Source organism: Myodes glareolus, chromosome 2, assembly GCF_982192425.1.
Source record: "Myodes glareolus chromosome 2, mMyoGla1.1, whole genome shotgun sequence".
In the NCBI taxonomy this organism is placed as follows: domain Eukaryota; kingdom Metazoa; phylum Chordata; class Mammalia; order Rodentia; family Cricetidae; genus Myodes; species Myodes glareolus.
Window position 1 is genome coordinate 15,657,984 of NC_142027.1, and position 17,186 is coordinate 15,675,169.

The 17,186-nt window shown below is 42.4% G+C and overlaps 1 protein-coding gene across 6 annotated transcripts in view; it reads left to right on the forward strand.

The window, feature by feature from the left end:
* App (amyloid beta precursor protein) overlaps positions 1-17,186 on the forward strand; it is a 228,801-nt gene that overhangs the window by 62,403 nt on the left and 149,212 nt on the right. For all 6 annotated transcript variants that reach the window (XM_048422327.3, XM_048422326.3, XM_048422328.3 and 3 more), the window contains exon 3: positions 10,443-10,572. In XM_048422327.3, coding sequence (XP_048278284.2) covers positions 10,443-10,572 — 130 coding nt within the window. The remainder of the gene's footprint in view (positions 1-10,442; positions 10,573-17,186) is intronic.

Genomic DNA, 17,186 nt, shown 5'->3' on the forward strand with positions numbered 1-17,186 from the left:
AATGGGAATTAGCTTGTCCATGTCCTTTGTTCTGTCTCATTCTGCTTGACTTATATTTCCTGCCATTGATTTACTTTGGAAATCATTGGTAGTGGCATTTTGTCCCTTTGGTTCCATTGGTGCTATTCTTGACGTATCCTTGATCAAGGGCAAGACTCAGGAGAAACAGCAATAACTGAATATTTTACTTCTATTCCTAGCTACATATGAGACCTTGTGAAGTTTGATTGAGGAAATAGTTTTGACAGTATGGTCTAATTTGCATGCTTTGTGTTAGCCATATATTTATCCAGCCTTCCAAATGTTTGGTACCTATATAGTCCCTTCTGTTTCCAAGTATAGTAGTTAGCAGTTTTTCTTCTACATAGACAATGTTGAAGTATATGGCCCTCCTTCACTTTTAGTTATGCTTTCTATTAATTCCATGTAGATTTTTTCCTTTATTCCTTATCAAGTATGTATTGAACACTGTTAGCCAGCTAAATGGTTCTGTTTTGCCCTAGTTCATAGGTAAGGCCAACCTTTTTGGATAGGGTTTGGAGGTGAGTTGTTCAGAAATGACTAGCGTTGATGACATCAGGAGGGTGGAGTCCTCTGGTGGTATTGATGTCCTTATAGAAAGAAAGACCAGGGAGCCAGGTCTCTTGACTTGCTCATACAAAGAGGTCCTGTGAAAATGCAGTGAGAAAATAGAAAAAAAAGTCCTCACTAGCACCCATGGTACCTTGGTCTTGTCACCTTCCAGAACTATGTGTGACAAAATACATTTCCAATGTTTAAGTTGCCCTGGGTGTGCTATTTTGCTGTAACACTTCGACCAGGACCCCATTATGCCTCCTGTAGACACAGGCACTAGAGACCCATGGTGTGGCAGAGAGTGACATTTTGAGAGGCCGTGATTCATAAAGCCTTGTATCTGGCAACCTGAAGCATGCTGGTCATCATTTGGTAATGCTTATGGGTGGCTTTTGCTGGCCTGAGACTGGAGTGGGATGGGCAGAGGCATCCTTGTCTATCCTGAGGGAGCCTCCCCAACAGTGGCGCCTGTGGCTCCCTTCCAAGGAGCCAGTTCTTTCCACTGTTAACAGTTTGAAAGTTTTAGACAAGAGTCTGGGGAATGTGCAGCTTTGGCCTCATTTTCTTTACCCAACGAAGATGCAAGCGCTGTGATAGACCTGCAGCAGTAGAGAGGAAAATACAGTGTAACTTTCAATGCTCAGTTTAGCCACAACAACAAATGATCATGGTAGACCTGTAGTCATTATCTTCTGGGACTCTTTTATGGGGGGAAATAATCTTTTCTCTGGTCCATACCAGAAGCAAAGAATACTGACTTCATGGAAAAACAAACAAAAAGCAGAAGCAACAACTTGGCTATAACTTCATGAATCACTTATAATTAGTTTAACTACATAAAAACAGCCATTCGCCGTAATGGGCTATTGGAGAGATTTGGCTGAAGCCATGTCTAAATATCAAGTCTCAGAGAAACAAGTCTTACGTATTTTCTATTTGTGGCTCCTACACATCTCAGAGTTACATGGAATCATGTCTGTCTGTGTGACCTGACAGTAGAAGCAGAGTGTGTAGGGGAGCAAAGGGAGCTAAGTGTGTGAGAACTCCTTACAAATCAAGGTGCCGTGCACAGTCGATGTGCACATTTAGAAATGCAAAAGCCTTAAAAATAAAAGAGAACAGAGCGTGGGGGTGTTATCCCCTTGAAAAACATTAAAGCTTAAGAACAACAAAAAGAAACTTGCTAGGTTTCGTTGTTCTCCTTTTTGGTGAAATGAGATTTCTGGAAAACGTTGTTTTATTTACTCCACAGGCTTCGGGATGTGAGAAGGAAAGGAGGAAAAGGGCTTTGGGTCTTTATCTGAAGACTTTGTTCCTTCCCATTCAGTCCAGGCAAACTTGGCCAGTGTAACCAGAGACCACCAAGGATAGGATTTGTCTCAACGCTTGCCTTTCCTGGCTGACAAGGAGTGTGAATACACACAGTTCCATCAAGTTGAGAAGGAAATCTGGAAAATGGAGATGGTGGGATATAGCACAGAGGGTCTTGACGGGGGGTGTGGAGACTCGGGATCTAAATTTCAGCTCAGTGGGAGCCATGGGATGTGTTAGGATGAGTACTTTCTGGTGGGACTTTTCAGTAAAATAGTGGGGAGGGAATTCAAATCACAATGAAGATGGGAAGATCGGCGTGGGAGGTCATCCATTCTCTGTGCTCTGTTAGTGGTCCTATGATACAGTACAGGAGGTATGTGATTCAGGGAAATCAGGGAACAATATCTGGCCTGTCTCAAGAGTGTGTCCTTCCTTCATAACTGGGGCAGGCAGATGGTATAAAAGCCATTTGTTGAGAGTTACATTAGAAATTATATATGTCTGTTCCGCTCTGGTCCTCAGCATGCAGAATTCTTGTTAGGCAGGACTTTCTGGAGGTACTGTTGGCTCTGGGACCATCCACTTGGAACCAGCCTCTGGGGATGGGAAAAGTTTAAGTGTGGATGGATGTAATTGACTTTGCTTATTGCCTCTACTATTAGATTATGGGTACTTTCTCTCATGTTGCTAAGTAAGTTCTTTTCCACTGCTAACGATGTCTGTGATTTCTTTAACCTTGTTCCTCTAAATGAGCGGTTGTTTTATCTGTGACTAACAGACAACAAAGTATATCCCTGAGTACAGGAACAAAAGATAAAAGCTTGAACTGGGTGTAGTGGTGCACATCTTTAATCCCAATGTTAGGGAGACAGAGGCAGGTGGACCTCTAGGACTTCGAGGCCATCCTGGTCTACAAAGCGAGTTTTAGGACAGCCAAGGCTGTTACACAGAGAAACCCTGTCTTGAAAAGCAAGCAAGCAAGCAAATAAACAAAAAAGCTTGATATGTGAATTTAACACAGCTATTTCCGTTCCCTAACTTTCTATTCTAGAATTTATTATATAACCAAATATGGGATTCCGAGGAAGGGGTATTTCTCTCTTAGTTCTTCTGTAATATGAAAAAAAAAATTATTGAAAGACTAAACAGTTTGCTCTTATCTTTCTTGTCAATCTAACATCTTTCAGGGTTGTCCTAGTTGGCTTTCTGCTGCTGTGATAAACAGCAGGACCCAAAGCAACGTGGCAAGTAAAGGATTTATTTCAGTGTACAGTTCACACTCCATCTGTGAGAGAAACCATGGCGGGAATCTAGACGCAGGAACTGAAGCCGAGGCCATCGAGGGTCACTGATACTGCTTGGCTTGATCCAAGCTTGTGCTCAACTGTCTTTTCTATGCAGCCCAGGCCCACCTGACTAGGGATGGTACTGCCCGCAGGGCCCAGGATCCTCCTGTATCACCTGACAATGAAGACAATGGCCACAGACATGCCCTCGGCCAGTGTGATGAAGAGTGGAAGTTCCCTCTCCTCAAGTTCTTACCTTTGGCTCAGGTCTCCAGCCTAAGCTGACTATGACAGGAGTGTACTGGTTGCTTTTGTCTTCCAACTTTGCCAGCTCAAAACTGACCCCAAATCATAAGCACACAATCATTATAGTGTTGATATTTAAAAGACCTAAGAATTCATATTAAGTGGGACAGTTTTTGAATAGACAGATCATACTTCCTGTATATGGGTTATGGGTATGTGTTGTTCATGGAGGGGTCTGTTAAGATGCAAGGATTGCTTGGGACTTAGTGCTAAAAGAGATGTCAATCTAAATTAAGGATAAAAAAATACAGCAAGAGTGTGTATGTCTTTGTTTGCCTTCTGTTGCTGTGTTAAAACATTGACCGGATCCAACTATGGGAAGAAAAGGTTTATTTCATATTACACTTCCAGGTCACACTCCATTACTGAGGGAAATCAGAGCAGCAACTCCAACAGGACCTGAAGCAGAAACCATGGAGCATCACTGCTTACTGGCTTGCTCCCCATGGCTAGTGCTCAGTCACCTTTCTATACAACCCAGGACCTCCTGCCCAAGGGTTGCACCACCCACATCAACCAGCCATCAAGACGATTCCTCATATGAACATAGGCCAGTCAGATCTGGACAAACCCTCCCCTGAGTCTCCCTCCTCCCTATGACTCTTGGTTGTGTCAAGTTGACAATAAGAACTAACAGAGAGAAAATTAATATATGAACTAGGCAATGTGTATACAGCTACTGTTTGTACACATCTATTTTTGTGTCCTGCCTGGCGTGTTTGGCGTCCCCTATTTGCTTTTACTTTGAGCCCTTTGGAAATGCAATAGCATGTGAGCCAAAGAAGGCTCCTTCACATTTTCCAGCACCAAGTGCGAATGTGTGGCTGTAACAACATGTTAATATGCAGTGTCAGAGGCAGAATTGGGTCAGATTGTTGGGAAACGAACTCTCGCTCAGCAGCATTTTGCCTCCCGCCTCATGTAAGGCATCCTTGTGAAAACACAGGCCCGCTCTCCTCCCCGACATTACAGAAGTGTTTCGTCAGCTGCGTGTTGCCTCTCAGCACCTCATTAAGTCGCAAGCAGAGACAACTTTTCAGCTTCCATTTCTCTTTCTCAACTAAACGAGATGTTCTGTTTTCTATACCCGCTCTCATTAGCAGAACTGATGTGGAAAACAATTTAGGATGCAATTTTTCATCAGGTTTCAGCAACTTTAAAGTGTGTCACTTAAATCTAGAAACAGGAGTGTGTTCTCTTGCATACACCCTGTCTCGGCTTATGCACCGAAGTTTACGCAGCTGAAAGCATACTGTTAATATGGTCTCTGCGTGCTTGGAAGAGACACCGACGTTAGCTGTTAATGCCTGGTTTCCTCATCTGTGAAGTGAGGCAATTACTCCTGAGAACCGGGTGACGTGCTGCCCAGGAAATGTTTGCAGCGCTCTCTGGCATTTGGGAAGCCCTCTGTTATTGTATACTTTTGCTTTCTGCTTGAATACGTGCTTTCAGAAGTTGAATTGGTCCATTTCAAACAGTGTCTCATGATCAGGCCACTTCTGGAGCTTTTCCTAGAAGGGTTTTGTTCTATATAAATGACATGGGGACAATTCCAGGGACAATATTAGTTCTGTAAGTCACCACGGGTGTGGTTGCTCCTGCCGTTTACTGACCTGTGCACAAAAATGTCCTGAAGCACCACAGGTTACATGCAGGCTTCTGGTAGTTAAAGTACTACATGGTTCTAACACGAAAACAAAATAGAAATGTCCTTTAAGATATTACTGCTGTGAACAAAAACACTTTTTCTTCAGCCATATGTTGTTTGTGTTAGTCTATTTTGCCCCAAGTTTCTGTTAGAAGTATTATCTACTACCTCTCCAATATTTAGAATAATATTGGAGGTTATTTTTCTCAAAAAGCTCACAATCCAGTAACTGTTTAAATAGTGCATTAAAGAAATAGGCATGTGACGCCCAAAGGGAGTTTAATGCATATAGAATATTTCTGTCGTGAATAATATCAGACTTTAACCAGAAATAACGTTAAATATTTGTCAGATATACATTATATATATATATATATATATATATATATATATATATATATATATATATCAGAATAGATGCATAGATGTCCACTTGGCCAGTTGTCGGGCCCTGAGTGAGAGCAGTCATGGGATGAAGTGGTCTGACTGTGGAAACAAAAGGATTCAAGGAGGGACACTAGAGGAACCAGCAAATGAAGTTGGTTGTTCCCTTAGTTCCTCTTCAATTATAAGGACCATGAAGCTGATTTTTATTATATTTTCAAGAGAGATATTGAAAAGCGGTATTTCTTTGACTCTGAATACACTTGCCTTACGCTTCAGAGGCCTGGAGTCCAACTGCTCTGAGTCTCTCGCTCTGCGGCACCGTTTCTCTCTGCACCTAGTCCTGTTTTACTTCCCTGGATCAACATCATCATCCTGATGCCTAGCTTGCCTTTGCATGTTTTACTCTGGCTTATCCTAATGCCCGACCAAGTATCCTTGTCACCAGTGAGAGCCTGTATATAGTCAGAACTCTTGAGCAAGAGAAGGAAGTTATATTTTTGCTTTGGTCTGGCACCAGGTAGCTATAGAGACAGAGCTGTGGAGGTAAAATGGGGCTTGCTAAATGCCCTCCACCATGAGAGGATTGCAGGTGAGAATCCTTGTACTTGAAATACAGTGTATTTCTACAGTGACTGCTCCATAGCTGAGGACCAGTAGGAATTGGGTATAGCTGACATAGGCCTAGCTTTGGCCTTGCTTTAGGCATCTGCAAATATGGTCTTTCAAAGACTTGTACTTAAACGTTTACAAATTTTTTTTTCTTTTATGTGTGTGGATGTTTTATCTGCATGATAGGTGTGTACACCACATGCATGCCATGACCCCGAGTCAGAAGAGGGCATTGGATTCTCCAGAACTCTAGGTAGTTTCCAGCCACCGTGATGATACTGGGAATTGAACCTGGATCTCCTGAAAGATACTAGTGCGCTTAACTGCTGAGACATCTTTCCACACACACCCCCAAGTCCTTATTTTAATCAAGAAAACAACTTCACACACAAGTACTGTAGAAAAGAAAGGAGTGAGACTACGGTTTATTCACGTCCCTTGTACTGTCGTTCTGGTAGAACATCATCAGTGACAACTGTCACTAACAATGCATATTTTGCATGTAAAGTACATGCAAGTTACACAAAATACTCGGAAATTGAGTACTGACCCCAGAAGTTATTCTCCAACTTCAACTTCTACACATGTGACATAGCAGGCATGTGTCAGCATTGACCTACAATTGCACGTGCACACATAACACACAAGTACGCACACGCACACACGCACGCACGCGCACACACACACGAGACCCATGGCACTTTTACCTCCTTTATTAAAACTTACTGTGCCACAAGAAAATATTAAATATAGAGCTGTTCTTGTGTTTAAATATTAATGAAAAGTTAGGAACTTATTTTACAAGGTCATTTATGTATTGTAATTCTGTTAACTTTTTTTTTGTTTTGTGTTTTGAAACAAGGTCTCTCTCTCTGTATCCCTGGTTGCCTGGAAGCTCACTAGCCTCAAACTCACAGAGACCCTCCCTAGTGTTGAGACGTAAGGCATGCATCACCATGTGCACCATTTAACTTTTAATTCTTGACTAAAACTATGATCTCATACACAATCATAAAAATGTATTATTGTCTCTGTAGACTTCTATTGGAACTACTTAGACAAACATTCAGACTTTATTTTTGTAGCTTTTAAAAATAAAGGTGTTTCGTGTGTGTGTGTGTATGTGTGTGTGTGTGTGTGTGTGTGTGTGTGGTTTTGCTTTGTCGGGGTTTGCTCCTTTATCATCGGATTACCTGATTTGTCGTTCAATACTTCAAAAGAAAATCTGCTCCTTTATTTTTTTTTATCATCTTTTCCCCTTTAAACAAACTTCCTGGATTTTAGAACAGCAAAAATATTTTTCTCTTAGGCCATTGCAAATGAATAATTCTTCATCCCTAAGTAGTGACCACATCAGGTTGAAGTGACTGTGGCCATCTTATTAATTAAAGAAATAGACAGACTACGCGGGTTATGCAGTTCAGATTTTATGATCTCCACATCTTCCTGCATATGTACACTGCCGTCAGTAAGATGGAGGGAAGTGGAGAAGCCCAGAGAGTCACACATGCGTCCTAGATTTTGTGGATGGAATTGGAAATTAATTGTCTGGCTGATCACCATTCGAAGCTCTGGTAGTCTCAAGGGAGAGCCACGTGTTCACGGTTTTAGTTTGACAGTTTGCAATCTTCCTGCTTAGACCCCGGGAGCTGAATAATTTACTGGTCTACTGCACCAGACATTATTCCAGGAATCTGATGATGGTGTGTGAACAGTGGAAGCAAGGAGGCCCCTTCTCTTACCCGTCAGTTTGTAAACATAATTTGTTGGTTTAAATGGAAAAGAAGAAAATGCAGTGTGACTGTCTATTACAGGGATTTACAGAAAACTGACGTCTAAGAAGCCTCGCGGTAGGGCAGCATTTATGAAGTGCCAGCTGGAATCCTTTAGAAAAATGCAGTAACTCACACTTTACTGCACAGAAAAGTCATGTCCCCCAGGGCGAACTCTCATGCCGTCGAGTTTATGACTCGGGAGTGCTGTTCGTTTGTGGTCTGATAACCAAGGAAAGGTGGGAGAATTATATTTCTGTACACAAAGCTACTTGCCTTTCATTATACAGAGTAAAGCTGTGGGGCTGTAAAATTTTTAGTGACATTTTCAAGGAGAGCCTTGTGGGCGCCTTGACATGCATGGACCAAAGTGTTAAAGATACTGAAGCACAAAATAAGATGAAGTAAAGATAACTGTGCCCTTTGAAGGTAAACTGCTGGCTGCGTTGGAAGAACCCAGTGCAGGGCTCTGACTTACAAGTGACAGTCTCTTATTTTTATTTTCTATTGTTCGTGCATACATGTGGATGTGTGTGGGTGAACAGGCACTACCGTGTGTGTGTGTGTATGTGTGTGTGTGTGTGTGTGCGTGCGCGGAAAATTGGACTGAGGCCAGCAGGTGCCTTTATCCACTGAATAATCTCATAGGTTCTGACTTATGTATTAGTGTGTGTTCTCCTCACATAAACTCCACCACTGAATTTAGTCCACACGATTACTCTCACCGATGCCTTTTTAAAAAAAGTATACAGTTGTTTAAAGAGAAGTTGTATATTTACCAAAAGAAAAAGCAAAACAAGACGAACAACAAAACAGAAAAGGAAGGTGGAGAGATGCTCAGGATTCCTGCCTCATCTACACACCTCACAGTACAGCTGAGGCAAGTCATGAACCTGTGTGGGCATGTCCTAGTCACCCACATTCTGTAGCTTGTATAGGGCTTGCTCTTGGTGTTGTGCCTCTCTGAGTACTGGGATTAAAGGTGTATGCCTCCACATCCCAGCTGTTTTACAGTATTTTGAGAGAATAATAATCAATGAAAAAAATCACAACGAACAAGATGTCAGCATTTTAAATAAAGTCAAGGTCACTCTGATAATTATAAACAAAGTACTCCATATCCATAACACACAGGTGGACATGATCCTCTTGCCGAACCTGGTTCTCCTCACCAGTTCTCAGCATTGTACCCACCAACCAAGGCTGTGTTCTCCTGCATTTCCACTTCCAAGCTGCTCATTCCTGTACATCCATAACCCACTTCACCTATGCACTCCTGTGCTTTCAGCCAGCCTAGACCACCATTCTCCTGAGTTGGAGTTGGCCCTGCGCCCACTAATCCCACGGCACACAGCCTCAGTCTTTGGAGTCTTCTGCTCCTGGCTTTCTGTCATCCACTACAACAATTCTTTTGTACGTTGTAAGTGATTTTGAGGACTTGGGGATTCCTCCAGTGCTCCAGTTTCTCACACCCATGATTCTCATTCCTTCCGTGACCTTGACTTCCTCTCTAATCATCTACTCCCTCTGATGGCCATATTTATATTCTTTGCAATTACCGGTAATTGAGGCTTTCCTGAGAGTCTTAATTTTAATTCTCACACTCTCCCAAGGACTGCTTCTTCCCGGCTCAGTTTCTCCGATATGTCTACAGCAAACGCTTTAGCCCATTCCTGGATTCAAATTCCATTGTCTTACAATCTTTTGACTGTGTCTAATTCCCTTCACGTCCTCACCTTCGCCTCTACATTCATAGCCTCCAGTTGGAGCCATCTGCTTCCTTAATGCCTTTAGTCAGCTATGTCTATTGTTATTTATCTTGCAAATCTGCTCACTTTAGAGGCACGTTTTATGTTACTATTTTTCTTTCAAGTCTCTACTCATTATTATTACATAGAAGTGGTCTGATATTTTGCAAATACATTTTAGTTGATTGAGTTTGACATTTCATTCCGAGTGCTCAGCGAACAGCGTGATTTAGGAAGAGCAGCCATCAGCAAGCAAGATAAGTAGTTTGTGACTGAAGAAGGCGCATTCATGAGTACCATCCTTCAAATGGCCCTCTTGAAGGCTTTCTTAATAAAATATTTTTATGTAAACTACTTGAAAGACAGAAACTGATGTTTGTATGGAAACTGGCTACCTACTGTGCTCTGGGTATAAAATGCTTGTCAGGTAGAGTAGAGTGGGCTAAAATTCAGTTAAGACGATATCCTCAAGTATATCAATAGCTGTGTTCCTTTAAAACATTACAAGCCATGGCCTTCAATAGTCTGTCTATTTTGCATAGAGAATGACCTCATGCTTCCAAGAGTCTCCACTCCTCCATGTTTCTACTTTGTCTCCTCTGGACACTGTCTGCATGGGCAGTTTAAATGCAAAGCACTAGGCACTGCCAGTCAGCCCTTTTTTCCTTACACTGAAGCTCTTGTTTGGCTTTCAGGGGATAATGGGACCTCTTAAGGGCAGTGGAGGTCCAACAGGTCCCTGCGCTTGCCGGGCTTTGCTGCGAGTAATGGTTTCCCCTTCTCTTGTGCTCCGTAGGTCTACCCTGAACTGCAGATCACAAACGTGGTGGAAGCCAACCAGCCAGTGACCATCCAGAACTGGTGTAAGCGAGGCCGCAAGCAGTGCAAGACCCATACCCACATCGTGATTCCCTACCGCTGCTTAGGTGAGCCAACCAGCCGTCCCACAGCTGGTGCTGATGGGGGGTGTTCTCAATGGTCCTGTGCATACGTGATGCCTTCAGCATGCTACCACCGTCCTATTGCTGGTGCATATTTGTGCGTTTCACATCTGCAGATTCATCCGAACATGGGCGGAAAATAACTGAGACACAAACCCCAAACAATACTGTATCTACATTTGTGTATCATTTATAGTGCATGAGATATTATAAGTAAGGAGAGGTTTATTCGTTGCTTTATTATTCATTGTGGTGCTTGAGAATAAATGTAGGACTTTATATAGGTGAGGCATGCGTTATACCACTAATGTGTATCACAGGCCTGGGAGAGGTAGTGTGAAGTATTAAAGAGGTTGTGTGTAGGTTACGGGTAAATACTGTGTCATTTCCTATGAGACTCGGGGCTTTATTGTCCACAACGCCCACATCTACTGAGTGAGAAACGTCTGGTACTGAGTCCTAGAGTCTCACAGGCTGTTCCGTTCCCATTTTTGCTGTCCAGTTTCACCAGTGGCAGGCCTGGTGTATTTCTTCCCAGGATTTCACAGAAGAAAGAAAGTGAATTTCCCCCCCTCACTAATTCCTCAGAAGGCCCTTTCCTAGAGCACGCTCTGTGTCTGAAGTTGCAATTAGTCATGAAATGTGTTTGATTGTTTTGTTTTCTACTCACTCTTATCAAACTGGAGGAAACGGCGTGGTCACGAAGGAAGGCTCATAATCTTGCACTAACTCCAAATTTTACTTTCATTTTTGTCTTGTCAAAAGAGTCATCCTTGTCTTTTGGGAATGCTGCCTTAAGTTCATTTTCTCTCTTATGCCTCATCTTAGCTGCCATTTCATGGGAACAAGCCTGGTAGCGGTAGCCCTATTTGATTGGACAAATTCCATAAATGTTTCCCATTGTTATTAATTAGTAAGAAGGCTGTAAATAAGGATGTAGAAAGTATAGGCAAATATTGATAACTTCTTATAAAACCTAAAAGAAATCTCCGATAGAATGTCCCAGCTCCTTTTCTAGGTACAAGGCAGTGCGTTTGAGCCCAGACACCTCAGCAACAAGGGCTCCAGACCAAACTTTGCAGATAAAGCTCACCAGAGACTCTAGAGACATGCGAAGATAGCATTTGCTTAGCAGTGGACCCCCACAAGAGCATCTGCAGGCTGGTGGGATGGCTTTGTGGGCAAGAGTACCAGCTGCTCTTCTGAAGAGCCTAAGTTCAGTGCCTAGTGCCCAAGTCAGGTCAGGTGAGGCACAGCCGCTTGGTAAGTTTCTAGCTTTGTAGCCTTCAAGGGCACTTCCACTCAGATGCACATCCTTCCCCCAGATACATATACATAGACATATACATACACACACACACACACACACACACACACACATGCTGAGGTCTATTTATTTGTGCATGTAGTTTGAGAAATCAACAGAAAACATGGGAGTGGGGCATTAGAATGAAGATCTCACCTGCGTTTTATATCCGGTGAGTAAATACTGAAGGGAGCGTTGACCAGATTCTTAGTCTAATAATGGTCTGTGCATTTTCTTCCTCTTCCTTCTTCTTTTAATGTCTTCTAAGGCCCTAAGCTCTTTACTGTATGGAATAAGAGACTATAAGTGAATAAGGTTCAGATACTAATCTGAACAAAATCCAGACCTCATGCTGTAGAGCTTCCACAAGGAGCCAGATTTTATGCCATGAACACACAGGAACCACATTGATAAAGCTTGGTATACCGCTCAGGGGAACAGTCTCACCAATTTGCCTCTGACACTAGTTCCATCATTAAAAACACCAGCTAGTAATGACAGTGTCCTGCTCTCAGCTCTTACCCCTAACTATCCTAGAACCATTTCACTTGCTGAGAGTTATATAGATGTACAGGACAGACAGGGGAAAGGGAAAATGGCTGAGTGACTCTCAGTCCTCTGAGAGACCCTGTGAAAAACTGAGGAAGATTGAATTCCCTTTTGCCTCTGTGACCAGATTTCTCTTTTATCTTTTGAATAGAGTCTGAACTCCTTTGATGTTGAAGTACATAATTCAGGGAGGCAGGCTGCTTGTGACATGCTCAGGAAATTTCGCAGGTCTGGCTCAGCATCTGATATGGAATGAGCACTCTGACACTAACCGTTCCTGACTGCTAATAGACTAGACAATCATTAGATATTCCCAGGAGGCATCTGGTCTGTTTGAATCTTCTATTGTGTTTCTCATCTTATAAATCCCCGGCGTTTTCCCATTGGACCTGTTAGTTGCCAGGCAAAGCACACCTGTTTCTTGCTTTGCCAGTGAGTTTTGATTAGAATTACGAGATACGAAATTGTCTATTTTTTGGGCAGTCACAAATTTTCTAGATGTCTTAAATGTAAGTGGTACAGAAGGAATAAAAATATTGCTAATGTGTATGCATGGTATGTCTTCAATTTTGAGAAAAAGAATTAAAGAGGGTACATAACTCGTGTACATATTGTTTGCATGAATATTGTAAATTGTAACTCTTTTAATCTTAATTTCTCCAAGTCTTTCCTTCCTTTTCCGCTGACTTCTTGACTTCTCCTTCATCTCTGTGTCATGTCCTTAGTAATTGCATAGGGCAGCCACTGGAACTGTTATTCTGTGAGGTCCTCTTACATAGGGGAAAATGTCAGTCGCCAGAGAGGTTAGGTTTTTTACTATAAGTCACACAACTGCAGTGTATTCAGATCAGGACCAGAGCCCACCATTTCTTCATTCATCATCAGTATTCTTTGTGATTTATCTTTTTAAAAAAAGCATTAGAATAACTATCCACTTGCTATATAAATTCAAATCATGTAAGAAAGGTTGTGAGTTTGAAACAATAAATATTAAAATTCTCCAATAGATATTGTGTTGATAAAGACGGCAATGCTGACCTTTGGAACCATATAAATTGGAGCGGTAAAGTCTTCTGATAATGACAGAGGTAATCAGTGGCTTTTCTTTTCTTTAAAACTTGCTCCTGAAACAAAGAATTTTTGTTACTTTTAATCTAAGAACTCTCTGAAACCTCCAACTGTATCCAAATATATACTTTAGACAAAGGAGACATTTACTAAAGTTTATTCCCACAAAGATGTGATCTAAAAGCAAGAGTAAGATTGTCTTCCGCATTGCTGTATTGAAATTCAAAACATTCAAAACAAATCTTGAGAAAAATGCCTGTCATTCCTGGCATGCAGCCTCCCGACCTCTGTCTCCTATGAAGGACCCAGCATGGCACTAGTTGAGTTATCCCTATACCCTGTGTTTGCCTTGAATTCTTGCTTTTTAGTATCTTCCATTCATTGCTTATGGGACGGGGAAGTGTATCGTGTTGCCTTTGGCACTTTTCTCCCATGGCATGGATGGCTTCCATGCTGGCCTTCTCCTTCTATTTTTTGGTTTCGATACTTCTAGAACCAGAGTATAGGATCTGACTTGATCGTGTAAACATCTTCTCATGTACCATGTGGATCTGAAAGCGTGTCATCTCATCACTCAGGAAGGTGCTGGGTTTTCTGTCAAACGCTTTCCTTGTGAATGACTTCTTTCTTCATGGTATGAGGGATGCACTATTGAAGCCAGCTAGCAATGGCACAATATGTTGCCTAAGATAAACCACTGTTGATTCCAGAAAGTCAAAGCATCGTTCATAGTGTAATCTAGAAGAGAAATTATAAGCTGGGGAGCTGGAATGTGACCTGCCAGTATGCCTCTGTTGCTAAGAGATACCCCAAATGTGTAGGTAGTCATGACCTTGCTCAGAATGAGAAGTTAAAAGAGGTTTGATTCTCTGAATTTTGAACTTTATAGCTCTAATAACATTTTAGGACAAATCTGCCTTGCTTTCTAGGTGTCTGCTTCTTTGAATGAACTATAGTCTTCTCAGTCTTTTTTAAGTTAAGAAATATCTGTTTGGTTACCTGACAGATAACGGTTACCTGACAGATAACGGTCCTGTAGCTCTTCTGTTGAACTTAGGCTGAATAAGTTGTTGTTGTTGTTGTTATTTTTTAAGCACATCAGCCAATGGTAAAATATTTAATAAGAATGTTAAATGCATGTCACCAAAGTGTGAAAGTAGGCAAGAGGATGGAATGACATTTGTTTTAGACCTTATGGATCCTGTAAATGCCCAGAAATCCAAATGTGGGAATCCAGAGACTTCACATATCTCAGTTTTAATAAATATGATGAGTTAGGTACTGCATGCCCTCATAAAAGATCTACAGAGTACTCATTCAAACACAACCTTTTACCTGTTTTAGAGGTAAGATTTCTAGCAAGACTACTGAAATTGAATTAGCAAAGATATTATACTTGATATTAGACTGATAAATACTGTTGGCTAGGATAGAGGGGTGGTATTTTAGACTTTTAAAATAATTATCCAAAAATAGCATTAGGAATACAAGAAATGACAAGATAACAGTGAGTCTAAAACCCAGTTAAAAGACATTTTAGTAACAGTATCAGCGGGTACTATGGGCAAGCATGGTGGTGCACGTCTTTAACCCCAGCACTCAGGAAGTAGAGGCAGGCACATTTCTGTGAGGTCTATGCCAACCTCGTCTATATGATGAGTTCCAGAACAGCTAGGGCTACAGAGGGAGACACTGTCTTGGAGGGAGGAAAAATAAAGAATCTTGTGATATGTTCAAAGGTAGGTGCTGGACACAGAAAGAAAGCTCTCGATATTTTCCTGCAGATTTTGTCATGGCGGTCGCCAAGTGGCTCATTAAGTGTTCTGTTGTTTTTTGACATACCCCTTGGTGAATTTCAGCTCTTCCTGGTGATGTGTCCCAAGGGACCCCCTTCTCCCTGGCCCTCCTTCTCTTTTCCTGTCACTGAGCCTTCAGCTTTGGCTTTGATCACTAACAGAGAAAGAAAGTCCCAGAGCAGCAGCTGTGCAGCAGCCTGGAGAGCAGCAAGTGCAGATAGCGGGAGAGTGGGGGACGGCCCAGACGCAGGGCGGGACGCTTGAGGAAGGGATGACACTGATTACCTGCTGCGGAGTCCCCGCCTGGCCTAGTGTGCCTGTAGGAGCCTCTCACAGTTACAGTATAGATAAAAGCATAGAAAATGAAGCAAAATGTAAAGTATAGGCTTGCATTAGTTTTAGCTGAAGAAGCACAAAACATTGAAAAGAAAACCAACAAAAGTTATTTTATGAAATACTAGATATCAGTGTGAAACAGTTTTGACTCCTGTGTCGTTGGTCAGGTTGCTATCGGCTGACAAGGAGAAGGCTCTTGGTGTAGCTCAGTGCATAGTTGTTTGGCCCCATTGTTTTGGGCCTTGTGGTGAAGTAACACATAGTGATGGGATTACATGGTAGAGCCAAACCACTCACCTCATGGCCAGAAATAAAAACAATAATGGAAGAGGAGGAAGCGGAGGCCTGGTGTCACAGCTCTCTTTGAGGGCAAACCCACCAATAACCTCCCCTCCCTGCCCCTCCCCTCCAGCCTCCACCTCTCAAGAATTCTACCACCTCTTCAGTTCTTGTCTCTTTGGGGAGACAGTAAAGATGTGAACATCACTGTCTGTCTTGGTGCTGGTACCATCTAAGACTGTACTGATAGTAATGTTGGGGAGGAGGCAAGGCAGACAGACTAAGAGTGATATCATCTCTCACAGTGGGGAGACCTAAAGTGAAGAGTTCACAAGAGTAGGCATTTATCCAAGTCACCATCACTTGTTCCTTAGCACGCCTACCAATCCCTTTTCTCACCCAGCCTGCCTCTGCATGTATGTCTTCTTCCTCTGGGGGCTCAGTGGACTTCCTAGGGTTGCTCACAAGAGCATGGATAAGGGCTTGATAGCAGGAATCTTACCAGTGGCCACGTCTCACCTTCCAATTTTAATAGCAAACGACTAAGAGGTAGCGATGTGTCAGGAACGTATTACATCAGTGAGTCTGAGAGTCTGCTTAGGGAAAAGAATAATTGTAGGGCTATATTAGGAATAAACACTTCATGGTGCAGAAGATTAACAATGCTTTCTGGCGATGCTTTTGCGTTTGGAGATAATTGGTTTCTGTGTGAAATGTAAGCTCTGTGGTGATTGGGTCTTTTGTTCGTTCACTGAAAACCCCCCAGAGCTTAGAATATGTCACAGCGCTTACTTCCCACTTGTCAGGATGTGTTGAAAGAATGAATTGAAGACTTAAGTGAATGCTGGGGAAGGAAGAAAGGGAACAGGAGTCTCCTGAAAGGCAAAAGACACGGAGCTGGGGCTTTTCCTGCCAAACACTCCCTGAGGTGACAGCAGGCGTCATTTACCTTCTGTCATCCCGTGCTGATCAACATAGAGAGCGTGTTTAGTATTAGCGTGGTTATAGTCAGCATGCTATGTGGTGCCAGCTGAAGACGGGAGCTCGCTCACCTTTGTTTTTATAAAGACCTTTGCCTTCTGACTGTGTGATTTCCTTTATCAGCAATATCTAGGCTTCTCATGTTTTCTTTGTTCTTTGGAGAACCCCCGGCCCTCACTTCAGTGTTCTGGTTCCCGGTATCTCTTGAGCGTCCATTCTTGTTCTCTCCTTCACAGTTCTGCCTCCTGATGTGGTGGTTACAGGTCCCACGATCCCCCCCACAG